This window comes from Alexandromys fortis, unplaced genomic scaffold (genome assembly GCF_014885135.2).
Source record: "Alexandromys fortis isolate MF-2015 unplaced genomic scaffold, M_Fortis_MF-2015_v1.1 scaffold_189, whole genome shotgun sequence".
NCBI lineage: Eukaryota > Metazoa > Chordata > Mammalia > Rodentia > Cricetidae > Alexandromys > Alexandromys fortis.
This window is the reverse complement of record NW_026068081.1, coordinates 2,642,481-2,661,733: the sequence shown is the minus strand read 5'-3', so window position 1 is coordinate 2,661,733 and position 19,253 is coordinate 2,642,481. Positions and strand designations below refer to the sequence as shown.

The window sequence follows — 19,253 nt, the reverse complement described above, 5'->3', positions numbered from 1 at the left end:
GAGTTCAAAACCAACCTGGGCACCATAGCAAGCAGGACTTTCTCAAAAAATAAAATATAAAATAAAATAATATAAATAATAGAATCGAATAAACTAAACTAGCTTGCTTTGATCATCTTAAGATTCATATTGCCACGAACCATATGTCCTGTGCTTTTCTCGGTGTTAGGATTAAATGTTTAGTGTCTTTTAGTAGATTTTTAAAGATCTTTTAAATTTTAATTTTTGTATGAGCCTTTTGCCTGCATTATATGTATGTGTATCTCACGTGTGCCTGGTGCCTGCAGAGGTCGGAAGAGGACATGAGATGCCCTGGAACTGGAGGTCATGGGAATGGAAACCAGGTCCTCTACAAGAGCAAAAAGTGTTTTTTGTTTGGTTTGGTTTGTTTTTTCAAGACAGGGCCCAACAAAAAGCTGAGTTTTTTTTTCCCCAGAGCTGAGGACCAAACCCAGGACCCTGTATTTGCTAGTCAAGCACTCTACCGCTGAGCTAAATGCCCAACCCTGAAAAAAGTGCTATTAATATTAAGCAGTCTCTCCGGCCCCTATCTTTAGAAACAGGCAAACCTGATGGCTGTGGGGTTTTTATTCTTTAGCTGCTAGCAGAGATTGAATCTAGTATCTAATGGCTGAAGTTGAAGTGCTCTACCTTGAACTCTCAACTTGGGCTGCCAAGTCCAGTTTCTCTAGCCTTAAATTTTTTGTTGTTTGTTTGAGACAGGGTCTCACTTTTAGCTCTGGCTGTCCTAAAATTCACTCACTATGTAGACTAGACTGGCCTCAAACTTAGAGGTCCACCTGCCTCTGCTCCCCAAGTGCTAGAATTAAGGGCACCTGGGGGAGCAGAGGCACCACACCTGGCCCTCTAGCCATTTTTAATTGTGTAGTTCAACAGTGTTAATCTGCATGATTGTGAATCAAATCTGTAGAACTTTTCAGCTTCTAAATCTGAAACCTGGACACAAAGGGACTCCCAAGCCCTGGTAACCATGATGTTCTTTCTGCTCTAGTGAATCTGTCTGATTTAGATACTTACTGTGTGTGAAATCACATAGCACTTCTTTTTGCGAGGGGCTTAGTGTTCGTCCAGGTGTGTGCTAAATCGCCTTCCCTTTTAGGGTGTAACAATTCCCTGCATGTGTATACAGTTTATTCACTTGTGTCAGTAGACTGCTGTTTGGATAACGTTACAGTCACCATGGCCCTGTAGAAATAACTTTGGGACATCCTAGTTTCAGTTATTTTGAATAAGTGTTCTGACGTATGATAGTTTTAGGGTTTTGGGTGGTATGTTTTGTTTTTGTAGTGAGCATTAGGTCTTGCGTCTTTCACATTCTATACAAGTTACTCCTATCACTGAACTGTTTCCCTAGCCCTTAAAAAATTTAAATAATTTTTTGAGACGGGGTTTTGCTAGCCCAAGCAGACCTTGAATGCAAGATCTTCCTGTTTTTTTTTTTTTTTATGCCTCCCAACAATTACAGACTTGCACCACCAGCTCTGACTATTTGTAATTTTTGCAGGAGATTCCATTGTTTCCCTTAGCTTGTTGGATGTACTGTTTCAAAATCTCTCAGTCAAGAGCCAACAATAAATAAGGACTCAAATTTCTCTGTACCCATATTGAAATTTTATTGTATTGTTACTGCATTTCTTTGGTGACTGGTGATGTTGAGTATCTTTTCATAGGCATATGGCCTTTTAGATAGCATCTTTAGAGAAATGTTTATGCAAGAGCTTTGTCAGTTTGAATTGGTTTCTTTTTTGCAATACACATATGTATATGTTAATTTTCCATCTGTATCTTTGGTAAAGTGTGTATTCAGCTCTTCTACCCATTTTTTTAATGTTGAATTTTTATGTTTTATTTATTTGTTTGGTTTTTGTTTTCAAGATAGGGTTTCTCTGTGTAGCTCTGGCTGTCCTGGAACTAGCTCTGTAGACCAGGCTGTCCTCAAATTCAGAGATCCTCCTGTCTCTACCTCATGAGTGCCGGGATTAAAGGAGTGTGCCGCCACTGACTGTCTTCTACACATTTCAAACCTGCTTTTTTGAGGGTTTTTTTTGTTGTTGTTTCGTTTTGTAAGTGATTTCTGTTTCCTTTTATTTATGTGTATGTGTGTGTATTGTCACTTGTATGGATCTGCCTGTGGAATTACATATGATTGTGAGCCTCTGTGGGTGCTGGCAACTGAAGTTGGGTCCTCAGCAAGAGCAAGTGCTGTTAACCATTGAGCCATCTCTCCAGCCTTTCTGTTGTGCCTTTCTTGACTCAATCATGAATATCTTCTATACTTCTGAAAGTTGTATTTTTGACATTTACATCTGTAGTCGTCTATTTTGAAGTAGTTTTGTATAATGCATAAGTTGTATGTCAGTTTATTTTTAAAGAAACATGTCTAGTTTTGACTTCTTTTTCTTCTTATTATTATATTATTGGTTTTTTGAGACAAAACTGTTTTGTGTAACAGTCCTGGCTATCCTGGAACTCGCTCTGTAGTCCAGGCTGGCCTCAAACTCACAGAGATCCTCCTGCCTCTGCCTCCCAAGTGCTGGGATTAAAGACGTGCGCCACCACCGCCTGTCTATGACACCTAGTTATTAACAAGACTATTTTTCCTTCATCTCTTTTATAGTTCTGTCAGACGTCAGTTCATGGTCGGGTGTGGTGGCACCTACCCTGAATTTCAGCACTCAGGAAGCAAAGGCACTTTGCATCTCTGTGAGTTCAAGGCCAGCCTGCTCCAGACCAACCAGGACTGCATAATCGAGCCCCTGTCTCAACAACAACAAACCCACCAGCTCACTATGTTTCATCCGTTGCTATTTTACCCACACAGTACTTGTTTTCCTTTTTAATTGGGAGGTTCACTCCCAAGGCTTCACCTATGTTACACTCGACCACTGAGCCCCAGCCTCCACTACCTTGCCAGTTTTCATTTCTTTAGTGTTGGTGTGTTTCGTAGACTGGTTGTAAACTTATGGGCTCAAGTGATCCTCCTGCTTCAGTTTCCAGGTAACCGTGACTATAAGCATATGCCACTCTGCCTAGCTATATAGAGTATCTTGATTGGCTTATTGCAGCTTTAGGGACAGTTTTGAACATTTGGCCACAATTCTTCCACCTTTGTTCTGCTTTGTAGTTATTTTTGGCTTTTATGGAGTTTTGTCTTTCCCGTATTTTAAAATCAGCTTGCTGCTATGTTCAGTATTCTTTCTAGGGCGTATGGGATTTTGTAATCTCTGAAGATCATTTTATGGAAAATTGGCATCTGTACAGGTGTTTGGTTCTTTTTGTTAGTGCTTTAGTTTTCATGTACAGATCTTGTAGATAATTGGTTAAAATGTATACTTGGGTTCTTCACTTTTTCCTGATGCTGTTATAAATGTCACTTTTTTCTCTTTTGTAAAATTAATGTTCTATCTTTCATGTATATGAGTATTTTTCTAGCGTGTAGGTATATGCACCACATGCATACCTGGTGCCCAAAGAGGCCAGAAGGGGTATTGTGTCCTCAGGAGCTGGAATTATAGGTAGTTGTGAGCCGTCGTGTGGGTGCTAGAAATGGAGTCCAGGTCTTCTCCAATAGCAGCATATACTCTTAGCCAGTGAGCCATCATCTCTCCAGCCCAATTGTTTGGTTTTTGTTTTGTTTTTTGAGACAGGATCTCTTAGAGCCCTGGCTGACCCCAGGCTCACTGTGTAGCCAGGGACGACCTTGAAACCCCTGTCCCTGCCTGTCTCCACCTCCCAAGGAAAGATTAAGCATGCACACCACCACACCTGGCTTTTTGTTTGTTTTTTAAAATTGAAGCAAGATGTAATGTTTCATTATGACATTTCTACATAATTTATTTTTGTTGATCTTCCCTGTCCCTTCTTTTCCATTCCCCTGCTCCTTCTGTACCATTCAACTCTCGGCCATCTCATTCTTGGTTTTATGTCGCATGTGTTCCCCTTCCTCTAGTCCCTTCCTCAAAACAATTTCCCCTTCTCATGGTCCATTTTCTGGTTTCATCACACACACACACACACACACACACACACACACATGTGTCTCATACACATATGAGAGAGAAAATGTGGTATTTGTCTTTCTGTCTTTCTGAGACTGGATTATATGACAGCATCCATCCCGCAAACTCAATTTTAGAGTCAGCCTTACAGTCAGTCTGCTTTCTGTCATCTCATACCCCGATAGTCGAGTGACCTCATCTTGTAAATGATGAGGTATTAGGTGCCACGAATGTATGGTTCTTTTTTTAAAGTTCTAATTCTTTTTTTTTTCTTTAGATTTTTGAGACAGAATTTCTCTGTGTGGCTTTTAGAACCTGTCCTGTAACTCGCTGTGTAGACCAGGCTGGCCTTGAACTCACAGAGATCTGCCTGCCTCTTCCTCAGGAGTGCTGGGATTAAAGGCATGCACCACCACTGCCTGGCTGAATGTATGGTTCTTGTGTCAGATGGGATCTCACCACAGATGGTCAATTGCTCAACGTGATGTTCTGGACTTAGCAGCTCTAGCTCTCCTGTTCCCACCATATCACATCAGGACCACTTTGTTTCCAACCTTTATTTTCCCCTGCAAGACCCCCTACCCGCTAGCGGAGGACTTCTCTCTCCAAAGCACCAAGAGAAGAGGAATATAGTTAGATGCTTCTGACCTTTTGGCTTTGCTGTCTCAGGGGTAAAGATGCTTGTCTTTGAGTTCAAGGCTAATCCACTCCCTTTTAGTAACTCGGCCATCTGTGGAGCAGGGGACGTTAGTGGTGAACAAAGTGTTTCACAGTTTTCAAAGCGACAGGCACTACTGAATGAAATGAAAGGCCAGTAAGATGGCTCAGCAAGCCCGCCAGCCTGAGTTCATTTCCCACAGCCTGTGGTGGGAGGAGAGAACACAAAGTCCTCTGACCTCCACATGCGTTTGGTGCATTTGCCTACATCCTCACACATACACACGAAGATTTTAAGAATTAGTGTGATGTCATAGAGAATTATGGGTCATCAGAAATGGGCTCTGGGGAGGGCCTATTTCTAAGCCATGTGGTATCTGAAAAGTGGAATGGGCCCACACATAAAGGTCAGGGGGAAGTGTTCCAGTATAGTGGTATATTGTATTTTAACAAAGTTTGCCTGAAGACCAGTGTGCCAAGCAGCCACACTAGTCAGCCATGCAGACCAGGCAGTGGTGGCACACACCTTTAATCCCAGCAGCCACATTAGTTACTCATAGAGGCCAGGCGGCGGTGCACACCTTGAATCCCAGTACTAGAGAGGACTATAAAACAGGAGGAGATTGGTCTCAGTCTGAGGATTCGTGGAGACACGGTTGCCCATATCTGTCTGAGGTAGCAGTAAGAGGCACTGGCTGACTACTTTGCTTTTCTGATCTTCAGCTTGACCCCAATTTCTGTCTCTGGGTTTTTGCTATTCGTGCAGCATTCCAGCTGATGGCATTGGAAAACACAGAGGGAAGAAGCTTTGAGAAACCAGAAGGATGGCAAGTGGGACTGCGTACAGGAGAGGAAGCAGTGAGGTTTAAGGCACGAGCAGAAGCCAGCCCACGGAAGCCAGTTCACAGAAGCCAGCCCACGGAAGCCAGTTCACAGAAGCCAATCCGCAGTAGGCCTTGCAGACCAGGATAAGGATTTGGAATCATAGATATGGTAGGAAGCCGTTAGAAGCTTTAAAGTCGAGGTGGAACACCGTACACTTTATGGCTTTCATTTTGTAAGACGTGCCTATTCTCAGAGTTGTGTGCTGACACTGGCTAGCCAACTGGAGCGCCTGTCCCTGGGGAAGACTTTCCCACATTCTCAACGCTCCTTAGTTGCCTGTAGTTCTTTGCATAGAGTTGAGGCCTCGTGGGCTTTTCCTTGTTCACCTTAGTTTGTCTATTGTTTTGGCCCTTGTTATGCCCTTTTTATATTAATCACAAAAATAAAAGAGATAATTTTTAAAAAAAACTTTCAAAAATTGCGCTGCTGGGGATTGGTCCTTGGGTCTTACACATTCTGCTCAAGCACTGCACCACTAACCTGTGTCCCTGGGTCCCCTGATTCAGGTTTTCTTTTATTTATTTTTAATCACGTGTGTGCACACGTGTTTATGTGTGGGTGTGCCCACATGTGTGCAAGTGCTCATGGAGGTCAAAGATGTTGAATACCCTGAAGTTACAGGCCACAGTGGGCTGCTGGTTTGGGGTGCTTTCTTTCCTCTGGGAGAGTGATCTGTGCTCTTAACTGCTGCCCGTCTCTGTAGTCCTGACTCCTGCTTTAAAGTCATAACTGCAATGTGGAGAATGACCTGTAGGGCGGCAAGAATGGAAGCAGGGAGGCCAGTTACTAGGCCATTTCGACAGTCCAGTGCCAGGTAAGAGTAAGGGGGAAACTGGGGAAAGGGAAAAAAGTGCATTTGAGATGTGACCAGGTGGGGGTGGCTCTCAAGACCAGTTTCTGGATGAGATGTGGGAAGTGAGGGGAAGAGAAGAATCAAGAAGAGCTCCTTTGCTGGGTGATGGTGATGCACGCCTTTAATCCCAGCACTCAGGACGCAGAGGCAGGCGGATCTCTGTGAGTTCAAGGCCAGCCTGGTCTACAGAGCTAGTTCCAGGACAGGTTCTAAAGCTACACAGGGAAACCCTGTCAGAGAGAGAGAGAGAGAGAGAGAGAGAGAGAGAGAGAGAAAAGAATAGCTCCTTGAATTATGTGTGTAGAATAATTTAGTGATTAAGTGCCATTTTCTTTTTAAAAACCTCTCTGTCTCTGTCTGTCTGTCTCTCTCTGTGTGTCTGTCTCTCTCTCTCTGTCTCTCTCTTTCAGGGGGTGTCATTGTGTGCATGTGGAGTCAGCTCTTTCTTTCTACTGTGTGAGTTCCTGGGTATCAAACTCATGTCACCGGGCTTGCATAGCAAGTGCCTTTTGCCACTGAGCTATCTTGCCAGGCCAGAAGTGCCATTTTCTTCGGTGCAGAGCAACAGCGTGGTAAGAAAGCCAGTGACTATGTACTGGACATATTTCTGAAACGGTTATTGGCTGTCTGAGTGGTGATGTCAGATGAACACTTGACTTATTTTGTCACTGTTAGCCAAAGCTGGAGAGAAACAGTTTTAAAGGAGATTACGTACAGGCAAGACACAGCCCCAAGAGCATGCTCCCTTTCTCCTTTAACTATCCTTACCTTCCTATTGGAGGGTCTATTTCTGTCTTGTTTTAAAACCAGTGACCTCACAGACACAGCCATGGGGATGTTCTACTAATGTTCCAAGCATCTCTCTGTCTAATCAAACTGAAAGCCAAGATTGATCAGCCCAGTTGTGGAAGACTTGCTATGGATATGTTTGAGAGTTGTCTGTGACTGGGGAGAGATGGATCAACAGTTCAGAGTAGTTGCTCTTGCAGAGGACCCGGGTTCAGTTCCCACCAGCAATGCAGTGGTTCACAACTGTCTCTAACTCTAGTTCCAGGAGGTCTGGTGACTTCTTTTGGCCTCCACAGGAACCAGGGTACACATGTGACACATATATGCAGAAATTCAGGGAAGCACCCATACACATGAAATAAATACTTAAGAGTTGTCAGTGTATAGATGCCAATGAAAGCCATTGGACAGGATGAGGTTGCCAAAGATAAAAGTATAGCTAGCAAAGGTCCTAGAGAATTGAGTCCTTTAGGACTGTTTCATGGCCAGAAGCTGTGGCTAAGTTTGGAGGATGGATGCCAGCATGGGATCAGGGACTACCCAGTATAGCAGACATGCCAGTCCACTAGGAAGTTGGTCCACGGAGGGAGCAGCTACCCAGCGGAAACCACAGAGGAATAGTCCCTGCTGGAGATAACATTAATAACAGAGAGAAAGGGCAGGGAAACACTCAGGCTTCTGCCCTTCTCCTCAAATCTCCTGCCAGTAACTCCCATCAGCCAAACATCTCCGGAAATCAGAGAAGAAAGGAGCCTGGGAAATGTCATTGTCTGCTACCCTCAACACAGCAGGAAGAGGCACATAGGCAAATGGCCAGCACATGCTTAAAGGAAGAGGAAATAACCGGCTGCCAAGCGCCACAGAGAAATGTGACGAGGACTTGGAAATGCCTGTTGCATTTAGCAGCAAGAAAAAAAGTTGGTGACCTGGACAAGAACAGTTGGAATTGAGCCGTGTCAGCAACGCTGGACAGAACTGAGTTCAAAAGCGAAGGGCAAAGAGGAGTTGCAAGCTTTGATTACAGATTTTTAAATATTTTTATTCCTGTAAAGGAAAGGAGGGAAGTGGAGTGCCATGTGGAGGGGAAGTAGACTGACACGTACTCTCAAGACAGGAGAAAGAGCAGCATATTCGAATACTGATGAAAAAATCCAAGAGGGAAGTAAGAATGAATGATGGGCGCTGGAGGGATGGCTCAGTGGTTAAGAGCAGAACTGCTCTTCCACCCAGGTCCAATTCCCAGCACCCACATGGCAGCTCATAACTGTCCGTGACTGTACTTCCAGGGGACCTGACACCCTCACACCAATGCACATAAAGTAAAGTTAAATAAATTATAAAAAAAGAATGAAGCCTTTGCAGTTGCTGCTCCCTTTGCCCGGAACACTTTTCTCACAGGTATTGATTGGCACTGCCCACTCCCTCACTTCTTTGGGTCTTGATCTTCTTGGCAGAGGACTTTGGTTACCATTATATCTAAAATTTCATCACCTCCTATTTTTGCTTTCTCTCTTGCTTTTTTTTCCTTACATAAGACCCTGCATATTTTTCTGGCTCATGTCATTTATTACCTGGCTCTCCCAGTGTCTTAAAAGCTTAGAGTATGACTGAGAGAAGATGGCTCAGAGGTTAAGAGCACTGACTGTTCTTCCAGAGGTCCTGAGTTCAATTCCCAGCAACCACATGGTGTCTTACAACCCTCTGTAATGAAATCTGGTGCCCTCTTCTGGCCTTCAGGGATACACATAGGCAGATGCTGTATACATAATTAGTAAATAAACTTTTTTAAAAAAAAGCTTAGAGTACAGTAAGAATAGAAATGATTGTGTGTGTGTGTGTGTGTGTGTGTGTGTGTAGATAGAGCCTAGTAGAGTTCCTGGTAATGCAGTAGATGCTCAATGAATATTAAATGAATGAATTAATGAATGAATGAAACATTTACTGATGGCTGACCAATGAGGTGCAGCAACACCTTCCCTGTGCTGCACAGTGTCATGTGATTCTCCACTCCTCTTGACTCTAGGACTCTGCCTACCATAGATGCTGAGTGCTCTGTGTGCTGGAGAAAGATGCGGGTTGAGAGTGGAGTTTGAAGGTTTCCAGCATGCTAATTACCTTGATCATTGCATATTTGAGAATATGTATTGAAGTGCATCAATCCTCCGTAAGTGCAGTTATTATCCGGCAGTCAATACATTTAAAGAGAATAAAGGGAAGAATGCTTCAGGCCTCAGTCTTGCCCTCAGCGAGCTCACAGTCTCTCCAGGAAGAGGAGACAGGGTTGTGGGTCTGATGTTCTGATACCTTGGCTACTGGCAGTCACACTCACATACTTCCATGGAACCTGCGTGCTCCTGCATCCCTGTGAAACAGTCATGGCTAGCTCTTTGGGTTCCAGGATTCAATAGTGGGAGCTGACTAGAGCCAACTTGTGATGGGACTGGTTCTACATCGAGAGACAAAAAGAGACAGAGACAGAGAGGGGGGATGGGACCCTCCTTCAGCAATGACTTTTGAGAGGCTGGACCAGGTTGGGGTGTGGCTTTGGGTACCAAAAAACCGTGGTCCCCTCTCTTCCTGCACTCCACACCTGGATGTTGGACCCCCATTCCTGTTCCGTGAATTTTCCCTTCTAATAAAGAAAAAACCTTAGTATACCCTATTTGGAGCTAGTGAGTCTTGTTCCCCCCCCCCCCTGCTGACGCATTCTGATGCGTTCTGCTTCAGGGTGATGGGCCCCCAAGAAGTCCAGACAGGTCTATCTGTGTACTCAGACTGGCCTCAAACACATAATCTCCCTGCCCCAGCTTTTGAAGTATTGGGGTTGCAGGGGTGCAACAACACCGTGCTGGACTCTGATTGGCTTTGCTCTATTTAGTGCCCAAGAAATACATCCCTGCAAGCTGTTGGCTTCCTCGAGCCCAGCTCTCAGGCTGCTCTGGAGCCTCAGCACGGCCTCCAGGGCCTCTGTCATGGAACTCCTCATGCCATGATGGAATTGTCCGTTGACCATTGTTAAGCATAAATGCCCCAAAGGCAGAGACCATATCTATCTTGTTCACTGTGCCATTGGCAGTGATTAAACCAATCCCTTGGCATACTAGATGCAGAACATGAGGGCTCAGAACATGAACATTGCAGGCCAGATTGCCTGAAACAGGCATGTTTGTGGTGCACAGACAGCGATGCAGGCAAAACACGCATACTACTTGTTGCTACTTGCTCATAGCTCCTCATGGGTGGCAAGCTAGTTTTGTTTGTTTGTTTGTTTGCTTTGGTTCTTCAAGACAGGGTTTCTCTGTGTAGCCTTGGCTGTCCTGAACTAGCTGTGTAGACCAGGCTGACCTAGAACTTACAGAGATCCACCCAGCTTTGCCTCCTGAGTGCTAGGACTAAAGACATGTGCCACCACAACCCCGCCAACAACCTAGTTTAAAGAGGCACAGCTGGGTGCTCACGCCCTGCTTCAACCCCAGTGAATTCTCATTAAAACAATCCCTCCTTATGTGGGGAAGCTTTGTAGTTAGTGGTTTTTTTGTCGTTGCCTGTATGCCGTGTCTGTGTGCGTTTAATGCTGACTCCTGTCACGTTTATTCGCCCCCAACTAGGCAAGTGTTTATCTTCTTCAGTGTCAAGCCTGGAGTAGTTTTAAAAATCAGTTTATAATATTGTAATATCCACTCAGGTCTTATTTTCCAGCAGTTAGATTTCTGTCATTACCATCAGTAACTATTGTAACAAAAAAATAATCATCATGGGGCTGGAGATGAGACTCACTTACTAGAGTGTTTGTCCAGCAGGCACAAGGCCCTGGGTTTGGTTCCAGCATCAAACAAAGCATGCTGCTCCGTGCCTGTGATCCCAGCACTCAGGCAGAGGCAGGAGGATGAGAAATTCAAGGTCGTTCCTCAGATCGTAGCAGCAAGTTTGGGGCTAATCTGGGATGCAGGAGACCTTGTCTCAAAAAAAATCCATAGTCGTGGCTTTCTATTTAATTCTTGTTCAGGAAATGGCTTAGGTAAAAGTTTGAGAGGTTTTAGGAACACAGACTCATAAATTGTCCTTGAAAGAATATAGAATATTTCCTGGTACAAACTAATGAAATCCGAGGGAAGGCGACAAATCTTAAGTAACCAAGGGCAAGGGGCCTAGAGATTTGAACAGCTTGATTCTGCTAGAAGCGTTTGTTCTCTGGAGTCAGCAGAAATGCCGACACCGCTTGGCAAACGCATTGTTATGTTCCTGGTCAGCTCCCCTTCAGTATCCTGAAGCAGACATTTCATCCCCCCCCCTCCCCCTCCGCCAGCACACCGGAGCTTTCCTCAGAAAGATTGTTTTCCCTGTGTTCAGAGCAGAATTCAGGCTAACAGCATGAAAGCCTTCCGTCCCAGACCAACGGCGGCGCAAGAGCGCCCTCTTCCTTCCTGTGGTGGACACGTAGATGCTTCCTGTTCCTGCATTCTCAGGAATGCTGCCTAGACTCCCGTGGGACTTCTCTGCCTGTGTGGTGGATTGCTTTGGCTGAGGAGAACTGCTTTCCCAAGGCAGTGTTTCCTCGACAGGGCAAGCACTGATGCAGGGATGGAAAAGCCTGCCCCAGTGTCCTGGCTTCAGAGCTTTCCGGAAGCTAGAACCTGCACCACAGCCCCCTATCTCTTCTAGGCTTGCCTCCATGCCTTCCTTCCTACTGGTGATCCCAGAGAACTCCCCGGTAAACCTCCTGTGGCTGATATTAACCAAGAGTCTGTACCTAGCGGGGTAGAGAGATGGCTCAGTGGTTAATACCACTTGCTGTTCTTGCAGAGGACCTGGGTTGGGGTTCTCAGAGCTCACATAGTGGCTAACAATTTGTAACTCCAGTTCCAGAGGATATGACGCCCTTTCCTGGCCTCCACTGATACTGCAGGCACCTGGTCCACACATACATGCAGGCAAAACAGTGCTACATATGAAATAAAAATAAATAAATGTTTAAAAAGAGTCTGCTCCTTAATGAACTCATCCTAAAGCCCAAGGACAATATTCTTCCATGTTTTCAGATATGGGTCCCCTCACCTCTCTTGGACTTGATCGTTCATCTCCTCTCTGGCAATGCCAATGTCTCCATGTCCTCTAGACATTCAGATTGGAATACATTATCAAGAGTCCCCTTCTTACCTCTGCCACCATCCCTTTTGCCTGTTAACTGTTCTTTTTTTTGTTGTTTGATTATTGAAAGTGGTCTCATCATGTAGCAGACTAACCTTCTATTTGTCAACCCCCCTGCCTCAGCCTCCCTCGTGCTGGATTACAGACTTGGCTTTATTCTTTAACTACCGTGGTCACCAAGGCTCCATTCCTAACCCTCTTCTCATTCGTCTCATTCAAGATTCATGAGGTAGCCTCAGCTACTTTAGTAAAGATGACCAAGTGTGGGTTTTGCTGCTGACTCGGACCCTTTCATGTCCAAGCAACAATTTGACATCTCCACTGCAATGTCCCCCAGGTACTGCAATCCCAGCAGCTCTCGTGATCCCTTGTCCCTGAGGGTCTTCTGAGTTCCGGGTACCCGCTGATGCAAGCCAGAAACCAGATTTTCCCTAGCATGACTCCCTCTCCATGATCACCTACTTCGTCAAAGCACCATGTGCTGTTGGCTCTGCTTCTTCAAGCGGTCTCGGGTTCCTGCCTTTCTCCTTCCCTCGATGCCCTAGTTAGGTTTTAAAACCACGTGACCCTGGATGACTCTGACCTGACAGCCTTGCCCTTGCAGCTAGCTACATCCCCACATCCAGAGCTGCACCCCTTTAAAGCAGTGGTTCTCAACCTTTGGGTCATGACCCCCCGGGGGTTGAACAACCCTTTCACGGGGGCCACATACCAGATATCCTGCATATCAGATGTTACAGTGTGATTCATAACAATAGCAGAATTACAGTTATGAAGTAACAATGAAAATAATTTTATGGTTCGGGGTCATCACAACGTGGGGAAGTGGTTTAAAGGGGTCGCAGCATTAGGAAGGTTGAGAGCCACCGCTTTAAAACAACGTGGAGCGTAGTGTTCCTGTGCACAAATTGTCTCTGGTGACTTTCTGCCGCGACTTCCTGTTGCCTTCAGAACGAAGTAGGGTTTCTTTCAATTGCCACCTTTCCCAAACCTACCTTGCCTACCTGGCTTCGCCACACTGGCCATTCTAACAATTGCTTGAAGTCATTGAGCCTGTCTCCTCTGCCATGCCCAGGGGTGTCTTTGTACATGCCCCCCTCTTTCGGAAAGTACCTCGTTGCCTGTTGCTGGCTCCTTCCTGTTTCACATCTCTGCTAATGAGCTTCAAGTGTCTTTACCAACGTTCCAGAATCTCCGAAACTGATTTAGACCCTTTCCCTGTCCTGTCCTTCCTCTTCGCAGACATCTATTGGACCTACCATGCCCTCCCTGGAACCTCTCAAGCTGAGTTCCTCAAGGCCAGCAGTTTCCTGCCATAATCCCCGTACCCAGCACAGGGTTTGGCATGCGCTTTGTTGCTCAGTAAGTGCTTGTTGCATGAGTGAGTCATTGAAGTACCAATGAGGAGGAGCAGAAGGGAGGACGGACAGGGGTGTGATGGGAGGAGGAAGGCAGATGCTCCCCCTGTCTCACACTTTAGCTCTGGAGGGAAACGTCCTGCCTAAGGCCCGTGACAGACTCAAGTGATCCCAAAGGCTTGGGGCAATTGCTCTCCAGATCTGAGTGTGACTGTGGTCTGTGTCTCTCTGTCTGTCTCTCTCCTCCTCCTCTCCCCTCCTCTTTTTATGGAGGAGATGGAACCCAGGGTCTCCTCGCGGCTGGACAAGGGCTTTGCTACTGAGCTATGCCCACCGCTTGTGACTGTGGACTCTTCATTTGTCTCTACTATGTCAAGAAGAAGGGAAGCCGGGCTCAGAGAGCTCTTCCCTGTGCTCAGGGACAGGCATGTAAGGCCCTTTCTCGACTGCACAGTGACCGTTTTCACCTGGCCCTTTGGGTTACATATGATGGTACCCAAAACGCAGAGACAACTTTCCAAGCTGCTGATAGAACCCTGAACCTTATCTATGGTAGGGAAGTGTTCTATGACGAGCCAAGCCTCCTCTGCCAGCATCTTCTATTGGCTGATTAACTGGCTAACTAATCGAGACAGGATTTTGTTGTGTATCTCAGGCTGGCCTGGAATTCACTATGTAGTCCAGGCTGGCCTCAAACTTATGACAAGCCTCTTGCCTCCACCTCCTAATCTCTAGAAGGCACAAGCCCTCTCACCTACCTCAGACTTTTCTCTCTAATTCAGTTTTGCTAGACAAATATTTTCTGTGTGTTCTGTCACCTGAAAAAAGGTAACACTGTTCCAGAATCTCTAATAATGATGATCAGATACCAAGGATGTCATGAGTGTCTAATTGGGGCCTTGAAATCTTGAATGTATCCACAAGTTTCCATGTGTTAAAGCTTTTTCTTGTCCCCCCCCTCCCTTTTTCTTTTTCTGATACAGGATGTCATATATCCCAGGCTAGCTTCAAACTCACTATCTAGCCAAGGATGACCTTGAACTCCTGACTGTCCCACTGCCAACTCCAGAGTGCTGGGATGATAGATGTGAACACCCATATCCATTTTGTGTAGGGCTGGGGATCCAACTCGGGGCTTCGTGCATGCTAGGCAGCCAATCTACCAACCAAGTTATATGCCCAGACTTCCTGCATTTTAAAGTAGGCCTGGAGTCTTTGTCCATGTCTGTTTTACAGGTGAGGAAGCCAAGGTGCCATGAAGTCGAGAGACTAACCAAGTCCAGCACTGTCAGAGCCAAGTCCAACTGACTAGGGATAAGTAGCTTCTAGTACGAAAGGGCACTTGGCTGCGTTCCAGCGCTGTAAGCCTGTCCAACGTAGTGAATTTATACTCTGCCCACAAGAGGTCAGTAGGTCCCACAGGAGCAGAGTGGGCACAGAAAGGCCTGTACGGTGGCATAAAACCTGAGAGGGCTTAAAAAGAAATTGTAGATACGGTTTCGGATCTAAACTAGCTGGGCTGCCGGGAACCAACAAACAGCCTCCCGCTACAACGGAAGGCAGGGTGTCCTCTGTGATGGGGGCTCCCTGAAATTAACCTCTGGAATGACCAGGACTTCCAAGAGGTTCTTCCACATTCCAGAGTGGTGGGTGGCCAAGGATTTGCTGGTGCCAGGAAGTCTGTGCAAACTCCTTTTGGTCTTGTGGTCCCTAGAGTATAGTGAGCCACCTGTGGAGGGAGGGCAGTGCAAATAGGGGAAGGAGCTGCCATACTGGTCCTCTTCCTTGGAGGCTCTTGCATCTCCCTGGGAATAATGAACCACGATAACATACGGCTGTGTCTGCTGGCCCAGAGCTTGGAGAGCCACAGGATAACATCCTCTGGATTTAAAATCCCAAAGATCTGGATTTGGATCCTGAGTCCTATCAAGCGGATCCTCTGGCAAGTTGGCTAATCTCGCCATGCACCCATCTCCCACTGGCGACACGAAGAATAATATCGGCTTTTGGGTTGTTCTGAAGATGTGTTTGCTTGTTCATTGAAACAGCCATTTGGGTGCCTATCCTACCTATGGCTGCTACCAGGCTCAAGTGGATGTGACGTCCAGGCCCAGAGCCTGGCACATAGCAAATGTCGTTTTAATGACACCTTCTCTTTGAAGGTCAGGCCATGAACTTAGACTCACAGTCATAGGCAGGTGGAACAAACAAGTGGGAGGAGGGGACTGTCATTAAGGAGGCTCCACTGGAGAGCCAGGGTTCAGCAATGCTTGCCTTATCACTTTCGTAACTGTTCCTCTGAACACCATAAAACATATGGAAGGGTGGCCCACGCCTGCAATATCAATACTCAAGAGGCAGAGACAGAGAACTTATCCAGAAGCTGGCCGGTCAGCTAGTGTGAAATACTCAGCAATACAGAGAAACAAGAAAGACCCTCCCTGCCTCAAACAAGAGCGAAGGTGGTAGCCAACCCTTGAAGTTGTCTTCTGTTCTTCACACATTTACTGTATATAACTCTTTCTCTCTCTCTCTCTCTCTCTCTCTCTCTCTCTCTCTCTCTCTCTCACACACACACACACACACACACACTCACACACAGTGAAATGTAAGCAAATACGGAAGGAAAAAGCTACACTGCTCGAGGGATGCATCATGAGATGCACAGTCCCAAGCACCATCCTTGAGACCCTTAGTGAGCAAAAGGGAATTTATCCATGGCTTTCAGAAGATGCAGCATCCTTTCAGGCTGCCTCACCAAGAGGGACGTCTTACATGTGCTTTTGCTTCCCCTAAAAGAGAAATTCTGTTACTCAAAACCCTCCTCTTCCAAGTTTCAAGAGGTGGCCATCCTGTGGGGTATCGTAATTCTTTCTCTTCTCAGGTTTCCGGTGCCTATGGTAGCAGTAACACTCTCGTGGCAACACCGGAGGGTGGAGACCTTCTGGAATAGATCCCTTTATCCCATCCTGAATAAGCAGGACCAGGTTCAGAGAGGCGCAGCAACTTGTTCAAGGTCTCTCTACGATATTGGAAAGGCCAGAAGTTTGTGGTCAGGCAGCCTGGTGGATGCTCGGCCTCTCACTTGGATGAAGGTTTTCTGGACTTCCCCATTGCCTTCCTTGCAATCCTCCCCTGATTTCTTTTCTTTCATCCAGACAGGCTGCAGCTAGCAGTTAGACCAGAGTGATTTGTGCCATGCAGAGTTAGGAGGTGGAGGCCTTCTGTTGTTCAGGTGACTTGCCTTCAGAAGAGCCACCAGACTTTTCACAGGGGACCCATTGGTCAGGCTGAGAGAGTCGAGGTGCTGTCCCCTAGAGCAAGGGTCCTGGGCTGATGCAGTTTCTAGGCTAGCAAGGATAGGCCTGGCTCTCCAATCAAAGCCATTTCTGGGTGTCATTGTGATAAAGTTAGAGCAAAGTCAGTTGACGAGGAGAACCATTTAGTTTTCGAGAAAAATGGAAAGGACCAGTTTGGTGCCAAAGGAAGTGCGAGGAATAAAAAGGGCAAAGTCTCTGCATTCTTGGGTTTTACAGCCTAGTGACATTTTAAAAAGTGTTCATCTGTTGCTTTAAACACACACACACACACACACACACACACACACACACACACACACGTCTATGAACTAGAGGCTACCCTGGTGAGTTCCAGGCTAGTCAAGGCAATATAGTAAGACTCTGTCTCAAAAAAATCAACACACACGTGTTTTCTCCTCACATGTCTGTCCTCTGAAGTTTTGGTCAGGGTTGAAATACCTCCAGGACCTTTGAACTTTGTATTCTGGTGCCAGAGTGGTTTTGAACCTTGGGCTTATCCGGTGCTTCTAAATGTTTAACAGTCAGCTCTCTTGGGGGGAAATCTATGTATGTATGTGTGTGCATAATCACAAATGGAGGTGGTATGCCAGATGGGTAACATACAAATCTCATATAGTAAGCATGTGATATTCTTTATTATGCATTTTGTATAACAAATGCATCCTCACAGAATGCTTCCATTTTTGCCAGCTTATTTCTCTGGAATTGCAATAGACCAATACGGTTCTGGAGTGAATGAATATTGGCTGGTACTGTGTTTATATGTGCGCTGATGAAGATGGTGGAACAGCATTTGTCGACAATGGGGTGATTTCTTTGCTAACTAGGCTAATGATTTTCAAACAGTGGAAGCCAATTTCCTCTTCTTGCTTGTTGTTTTATTCATGGTGTAAACACATGGCAAGCCTTTCGGTTTAGTCTGAATAATTTCCCCCATCACTTTCTTAGATTTTGCTGGCAGAGCATTGGGTCGGGTTCTGGTTTATAGTGCTTGCTGATTTCTGAGCTTTAAGTCTTACTACCATAGCTAATTTCAAGCTGCCCTCTTCAATGTGATGTTTAGAAAAGAGGCGATTGCCCACCAGTATACATTCCAACTCTCAGGCATCATGGTGTAAATGGTTTCAGGTATATAGATAATTAGACACTATAGTAGAATGATTAGGAAGTGATAAGTTAGGAACATTAATAATCTTAGTTTTCAATAAGACTTTAGTTTTATATATTCCTTTTGGTTTTTTATTTTTACAACACTAGAGATTGAGCCTTGAACATGCTGTTGAAGTACTTTCCCAAACAATTCCATGGATTTTTCTTCTTTTATTACATATGTGTATGTGGTATAAGTGCATGTGTAAATACATGTTTGCATTTGTTTGGGACTCTGTGTGTGCACGCATGTGTGTGTCTGTGCATGTGTAGGCCTGAGGTTGACATCTGATGTCTTCCTCAGTCTCTCTGTATTGAATACATAGAGACAGAGGCTCTCACTGAACCCAGAGCTCACAGGTTCGTCTAGTCAGGTGAGCCAACTTGTTCCAAAATCTTCCTGTCTCTGACTTCTGTGTCCTGGGATTACAGGTGGACCAGCAAAGCTTTTACATGGGTTTTGGAAATTCGAGCTCTCATTTCCAACACTTTACCTCATGAGCCATCTCCCCCGCCCTCGTGTATATTCAACTAATATATAAACTGTGTTTAACTGGTTAACACAATTTCTGAAAAATGTAGCAATCAGTTGCCGTGGGTCAGGAGGACGAAGCACACTCAGAGCCAACAGCTTTCCTGGATCCCTAGTGACCCTCCTTCCTGCTCCAGCTTCCCTTCACCACTCATTCCGGCCCCTTGAGCCAACTGCCTTAGATGACAGGGCTTAGATTCTAGAGTTGACCTTAGCTGGTACCAGGGCATCATCGGCACCCTGTATGAGGGTGCTGGGCATCAACTGGCACCAGTGGTCCTCCCTCCCATAGGTTTCTGGTCCCTTTCTGACTGGGTCAAAGACACTTGCCCTGGTTCTGGAAGGCATATCTGGCAAGCCCTCAAGCCTAAAGGGAAGAAGAAGTAGGAGGAAGTTGAGAGCACAGCGGCTTAGCCCTTTGTCCGCTTGGCTGTGCTCCAGGCTGGGCTGTAAAGGATTGCTGAAGGCTTTCCAGAGAGGCTGGAAGTACTGAAGACCATAGGCCACAGGGCAGGAGGTATGCGAGTCCTTTTTCTGGCTCGA

General features: G+C 45.8%; 1 protein-coding gene across 1 annotated transcript in view; it reads left to right on the top strand.

The window, feature by feature from the left end:
- The window catches only part of Steep1 (STING1 ER exit protein 1), a 19,866-nt gene extending 13,886 nt beyond the window's left edge, over positions 1-5,980 (top strand). Inside the window, exon 7 of the mRNA XM_050121930.1 lies at positions 5,443-5,980. Within this exon, the coding sequence (XP_049977887.1) occupies positions 5,443-5,454 (12 nt within the window). The 3' untranslated portion in view covers positions 5,455-5,980. The remainder of the gene's footprint in view (positions 1-5,442) is intronic.
- The last annotated feature ends 13,273 nt before the right edge of the window (positions 5,981-19,253 follow it).